The sequence below is a fragment of the Thunnus albacares genome, chromosome 12 (assembly GCF_914725855.1).
Source record: "Thunnus albacares chromosome 12, fThuAlb1.1, whole genome shotgun sequence".
Lineage (NCBI taxonomy): Eukaryota > Metazoa > Chordata > Actinopteri > Scombriformes > Scombridae > Thunnus > Thunnus albacares.
The window spans coordinates 32,535,508-32,542,497 of NC_058117.1; the positions used below are offsets into that span (position 1 = coordinate 32,535,508).

The 6,990-nt window shown below is 40.4% G+C and overlaps 2 gene segments (V, D, J or C); both read right to left on the reverse strand.

Annotated features, from left to right (window-relative positions):
- Nucleotides 1-202: 202 nt before the first annotated feature.
- LOC122994070 lies at nt 203-3,914 on the reverse strand. The segment is given in 3 exon segments: nt 203-388; nt 3,261-3,583; nt 3,872-3,914. Coding segments are annotated over 3 exon segments (552 nt in total).
- A 266-nt stretch (nt 3,915-4,180) lies between these two features.
- LOC122994071 lies at nt 4,181-6,707 on the reverse strand (the record flags this gene model as incomplete). The annotated part of the segment is given in 4 exon segments: nt 4,181-4,308; nt 4,783-4,855; nt 5,803-6,112; nt 6,694-6,707. Coding segments are annotated over 4 exon segments (525 nt in total), but the record flags the coding sequence as incomplete, so codon positions are not given.
- Between the last annotated feature and the right edge of the window lie 283 nt (nt 6,708-6,990).

A 6,990-nucleotide genomic window follows, 5' to 3' on the forward strand; every position in this document is an offset into this window, starting at 1 on the left:
GCTCCAAAGGTTTTTGTACAGAGTTTTGGTGTTTCCTGTCACTGCTACAAAAAAAACCTTACAAACACAAACTAAAATGAAACACTCAGCAGTGAAAACAACATCAATAAATCCAAAAAAGCAGCATCATATAAAATAGGGTTAAAATAGTAAATAGAAGTATGAAATCATCATCAATGCAAACTTGATTTGAATAAAGCAATCAGAGGGAATGAGCCACTTTGAAAAGCTGCGTTTTGAGACGGGATTTGAAGGTTGGGAGAGAATCAGTGTTGCGTATGTCTGGGAGACAGAGGTCCAGAGGTGAGGGGCAGCACAGCTGAAGGCTCTGGACCCCATGGTTGTCAAGCAGGCAGGAGGTGTAGTGAGGAGAATGGCAGAGGATGATCTGAGAGCACAGGAGGGTGTGAAGGTGTGAAGGAGGTCAGAGAGATACAGAGGTGCTAAGTTATGAAGGGCCTTGAAGGTGAGAAGCAGAATCTTAAAGTCAATATGGTGTTTAACAGGAAGCCAGTATAGTTGCTGGAGAACAGAGGTGAAATGTTCTTTGGAAGAGGTTCTGGTAATGATACAGGCGGCCGAATCTTGAACCAGTTGAAGTTTATGGAGGAACTTGTGAGGAAGACCAGAAAGGATAGAGTTGAAGAAATCAATACAGGATGTAATCAGAGCATGAGTGAGAATGGCAGTACTGTTGGATGTAAGAGACAGACAGAGATGAGAGATATTGTGTAAGTGGAAGTCAGCAGACAGGGTGATATTATTGATGTGTGGCTCAAAGGATAATGTGCTGTCAAGGATGACGCCCAGACTCTTAACCTGGGGGGAAGGGGTGACTGTGGAATAATCAATAGTCAGTGAAAAACTGGTGAGTTTGGATAAAGTAAATTTTGTACCCACGAGGTTTTATCACTGTTAAGTTTGAGGAAATTATGTGAAAGCCAGGATTTGATTTCCAGCAGGCAAGTGGAAGAGGAAGAGGATGCAAGAGTGGAAGTAGGTTTGGTAGACAGGTAGAGCTGGGTGTCATCCGCATAGCAGCGGAACTGTATTCCAAATTTTCTGAGAATATGGCCAAGTGGTGAGAGATAAATGATAAAACGAAGGAGGCCCAAGACAGAGCCCTGAGGAACACCGCTAATAACAGGGAAGGACTGGGATTTTAGATTTTTAAGTTGGACAAAATGAGGGCAACCAGAGAGATATGAATGAAACCAGGAAAGTGGGATACCAGTGATTCCAGTGGAAGCTAATCTGTCAAGGAGGATGGTATGTGACATGGTGTCAAAGGCTGCACTCAAATCCAGGAGGACAAGAATGGTTGAGAGGCCAGAGACTGCTGCTATCAACAGGTCATTGGTGATTCTGACCAAGTCTGTCTCTGTACTGTGGGAGGGACGGAAACCAGACTGAAAATGTTCATACAGGTTATTGTCTGACAAGTGAGCCTGAATCTGAGCTGCAACTGTTCTTTTGAGTATTTAAGAGAGAAATGGTAAATTTGATATTGAAATTATTCAAATTGTGTTGACAGATGAAGGAACAAGACCAGAAATAAGGGAGGAATGTACGATGTTGGTTATTAGAGAGGACAGGTGGGGTAGACAGGCTCTTACCAAGTGAGTAGGAGGAAGATCTAGTTGGCAGGCAGAAGATTTGGATTTTTGAATGTGGCCAGATATTTCAGCAACAGTTGGTAGTTTAAAACTGGAGAGTGTAGAAGAGGGGGAGCACAGACTGGTGGATAAAGTGAACTGCATGTTATATTTCTTGAATAGGTCAGTTGCAGGTGGATATTTTTAGTTTTGACACTAAAAAAGGTTTTTGTACCTCAGTGACAGTTTTGCTCCTCCCTTAATCTCCTCCTCCCTGCTCTCACAGCTCTGACTAATAATGTGTTCAATGTGCTTTTCATATCACATCATACTGATTAGCTCATAGCTAATATGATACTGAAATATAATATTGAACATTTTAAAGATTGACTTTAATGTCAAATTATGATTTTACAGCAGAACTTAAATAGCTCATGATAAAAACTGACAGTATGAAACAAACATTCTCATATTTTCATTACATTCACTTTTTAACCCGACGAGTAACTTCAGGTTTTTGTTCAACACACAGTTTTATGTCACTTTATGTTTGATGGTGTCTTGTGTTTGAAGCATCATCCAGCTGGTTTGTCATTGATGTGGATTTGCTGCTCATGTGAATCCTCCCACAGTGTTTCATTAGCAGCTGTAACCACAGTGACTCTGATAAAACAGGAATTAGCAGAATCCATCTGATATGAAGCTGTGGTTTGAATACCACTTCCCTCCTCTTTGAAGAGTAGTCAGATATCTGTGTTCAGGTTTTTGTACAGCCTCTTCTACACTTTCTATCACTGTGTGTCTAGAGCACAGTAGTAGAGAGCTGTGTCTGCCAGGGTTAGACTCTGTATGGTCAGCTCAGTTGATGTAGCTGATGTTTGGGATCCATATCCTATAAACTGAGGTGACTGAAGGTCAGAATCATGTCTGTACCAGTAAAGGACAGGAGAATAGCTTGTCTGATAGGTACATGTGAGTGTGACAGATTCTCCTTCTCTGCCACTGACTTGTTCTTTTACAGGAGAGATTGTGTCTCCAGCTATTAGTCCTGGAAAAAGTAGAGAAAATGAAGCCATTAGACTAACATTGTTCATGAGGCTGAGAGGAGAAGACAGTGGAAAATGTCAACTGTACAGTGTTACTCTGTGGACATAAACTGATCAACTGTTCATTTGACTGATTTCTATAGAAATCATCTTCCAAGGTGTTACCTAGTGAAGGAAACATGTTGTATTAAAGTTCTGTTCCAGAGTCAAATATCCATCATTTGGAAAATATCACACAATGACAAAAACATACGTACCTACAAGAGCTGAAAACAGTGAAATGACAGCCAGTGTTTCCATGGTTACACAAGTGAAATGCTGTAACTGAATGTTGAGTTTGAATAAGTGTTGAGTGGTTTTGTGAGTTGTGTTTGGTCTGATGTTCACAGCTGGAATCAAACAGCTCTCTGCCATGCAGCCACCTCTGCAGTCAGTAGGAGGAGACTCATATGTCAAATGACATTCATTTGTAAAACTCTTCATCACAACTGTGTCTCATGAGGGAAAAGAATCTAGACTGTTTGATAAGAAACCACTGAAGTTTAACAGTGTGTGACTCCCTCTAGTGGATGTTGTGGAGTATTCTGTTGTCTTTGCTCCAAAGGTTTTTGTACAGAGTTTTGGTGTTTCCTGTCACTGTGGGCTGCAGAGCACAGTAGTACACAGCAGAGTCAGACAGCTGCAGCTTCTGGATCTTCAGAGGAACTGATGTCCCGTTAACTGTAGCATCAAATCTGTTTTTCTGGAACTCTGCAGCATTATCTCCTCCTCCAGACTTGTAACGCCGCAGCATATACTTTGGAAAATCATTTACTTCTTGTTTGTACCAGAACAAAGGGCGATTTCCACTGGTCTTAAATGTACAAGCAAGTGTAACTGTGTCTCCTTCAGCAGCAATGACATCTCCTGTTGGCTGGGTCACGCTGTCTTGTCCTTTACACTCTGGGGAAGAACAGAACATGCAGAGGAAGAGATGAATCAATAAAGATGATTGATTAAAGGAGAACAATCAGCAGCTTTAAAGAGTTACCTAGCAGACACTGAGACATCTAGAATAGTCTGTTTCTACTGACTGCTGTCTGTCAGACTGAACTACACCTCGTTCTCTAAAAAGGTTATAAATGGCAGCAGGAATTACCTGTTCCCTCTATGATGGACATTGAAAGCACTTATAGATCAGTTGTGTTAAAAACTGTTGAGAAAGGAAACACATTCTGCTTTCTGTCTTACCAAAGAAAAGAGCAGCAAGAATAATCCACAGCCAATGTTCCATCTCTACAACAAGGTTTAAATCAACAGGAGAAACTATCTGATGTTCAACATTCAGTCTGAGAATTGTTCTCTTCACAGCAGCAGTTATTATTGACAGAATGGTTGAACACAGTGCAGAAGTAGTGCACCGCCTACTTGATAATGTGGCCCTCTAGTGGAGGTAAAAAGTTCAGTACAACAGTGTGGAAAAAAGGCTTCCAGCAGCTTGTCAGTGTGTCAGCTTGTGTTTTTGTACAGAGACTGTGGGTTTGCTGTCACTGTGGGCCTCACAGCACAGTAGTACAGAGCAGAGTCTGTCACTGCAGCAGAGGAGATCTGCAGATGGATTTGGGTTTTATCTTCACTCACAGTAAAAGACAGTCTAGGTACTGCATCTGATAATGGACTTCCTGTTCCTGTGTGAGAGATGAGGAATTCTGGTTGTTTTCCCGGATATTGTCGATACCAGAAGAATTGATTAGAACCAGTTGCTTTTTTGGAGTATTTGTAGGACAGAGTAACAGTGCTGCCTTCTAAACTGTTCTCTTCATTGTTGACTGGAGTGAGTTCTTGACAGCTGACACCTAAAGGAAGAGATAACTCTGTTATAACATGTTAAAGTCACGATCAAGGAATCACATTCAGACAAAAGTGGAATTGAATTTTTTTCATGCAGAAACTTTCATACCTGTCAGAATGACTAGAAACAGTAGGTAGAATACATAATAGTCCAATGCCAGCATGTTGAATGAAGGTAATGTTTGTGGTTTGTGTATTGAACTCTGCTGAATATGGAAGTTCGTCTCTCTTCTATAGTTCAGTAACAGCTTAGCTCCTCCCTGAATCTCTCCGTCTCCTCTTAGATCTGTATTTTCACGTCTCTCAGTTACTCTTCCTCCTGGTTAACAGACTGGTTACATTTATAACTGGAGTTGCAGAAAGGTAGCTGATCACCTTCTCAGGCTTTACAAACACAAAAAGGACCTGATTGTTTGCTTCAAACATGGAGACGACATTATTTCATCACTATTCAACTTAACTCAGCTGATGATGAAAGTAAAACACAGCATCAAATATTATACCCAGACTATGAGCAGTAAGATTAACATCAACAGACAGTTTCAGCAGGATTTACTTTACTTACTTACACCACTTTCCACACATATTCCACTGCAGCTTGTATATTATGTAACAATATGATAACCATGTTATTCATATACTGAATATTTTACTCAAATATATTGTTCACATTATTAAAACAGTTTTGTATTTGGGCAGTTATGAAGAGTGCCTCATGAAAATAGTTGGTTCACAGAGTTTAATGTGAGCTCTATTAGATATCAGAGGATTTGCTGTAACACTCAGTTATGATGTTATTGTTTATATAAATAATACATGTTTTATCTGTAGTGTTTCATTTTCTGATGTTTTTATCACCACTACAAGAAATCTAGACTGTTTGATAAGAAACCACTGAAGTTTAACAGTTTCAGTACTAAAGATAAAAAGTTGAAAGCGCTCTCTCTTACTCCAATGTATCATTTTCAACAACCAGACTAAAAGTTTACATCTTGATCGTTTCAAAAATCGCCCGTTAGCAAGAGTGTAAAACTTTAGTTTCACTGTATTAAAATAAAAAAATAAAATTTCTGGACCGAAACTTTCAGGTTGTGTGAACCAGTTTCAGTTTGAAGGATAAACAGCAGCAGAGAGAGAGAGAGAGAGAGAGAGAGAGAGAGAGATAGAGAGAGAGAGAGAGAGAGAGAGGGGACACCTTTAGTGGATGTTCCTCAAACATTTGTTGTTTAATATCCTTAAAGTTTAACAGTGTGTGACTCCCTCTAGTGGATGTTGTGGAGTATTCTGTTGTCTTTGCTCCAAAGGTTTTTGTACAGAGTTTTGGTGTTTCCTGTCACTGTGGGCCTCACAGCACAGTAGTACACAGCAGAGTCAGACACTGCAGCAGAGGAGATCTGCAGATCAACTCGCTTTCTCTTCAGTTCAACAGTCAGTCGAGGGTGTGGAGGTGTTGCATTCACCACAGTAGGAGATGTTGTATCAGTGATCAGGAGAAGGAACTGAGGAGCTGATCCAGGATCTTGTCGATACCACTGGAGATTATCAGCTTTAACTGAATAGTTACAGGACAGAGTAACACTACGGCCCTCTGATGAAAACACTTCAGCACTGCTGGCAGTAATATCATCTTCCAAGGTGTTACTTAGTGAAGGAAACATGTTGTATTAAAGTTCTGTTCCAGAGTCAAATATCCATCATTTGGAAAATATCACACAATGACAAAAACATACGTACCTACAAGAGCTGAAAACAGTAAATTGACAGCCAGTGTTTCCATGGTTACACAAGTGAAATGCTGTAAATGAATGTTGAGTTTGAATAAGTGTTGAGTGGTTTTGTGAGTTGTGTTTGGTCTGATGTTCACAGCTGGAATCAAACAGCTCTCTGCCATGCAGCCACCTCTGCAGTCAGTAGGAGGAGACTCATATGTCAAATGACATTCATTTGTAAAACTCTTCATCACAACTGTGTCTCATGAGGGAAAAGAATCTAGACTGTTTGATAAGAAACCACTGAAGTTTAACAGTGTGTGACTCCCTCTAGTGGATGTTGTGGAGTATTCTGTTGTCTTTGCTCCAAAGGTTTTTGTACAGAGTTTTGGTGTTTCCTGTCACTGTGGGCCGCAGAGCACAGTAGTACACAGCAGAGTCAGACAGCTGCAGCTTCTGGATCTTCAGAGGAACTGATGGTTTGATGACTGTAGCATTAAATCTTTCTCTCACAAACTCAGGAGCATGATCTCCTGTTCCAAAGGTATCTCGTCACAAAATATACGTTGGAAAATCATTTACTTCTTGTTTGTACCAGAACAAAGTGGGATTTGAGTAACTGGTCTCAAATGTACAAGCAAGTGTAACTGTGTCTCCTTCAGCAGCAATGACATTTCCTGTTGGCTGGGTCACGCTGTCTTGTCCTTTACACTCTGGGGAAGAACAGAACATGCAGAGGAAGAGATGAATCAATAAAGATGATTGATTAAAGGAGAACAATCAGCAGGTTTGTTTGTGAATTTACTTCCA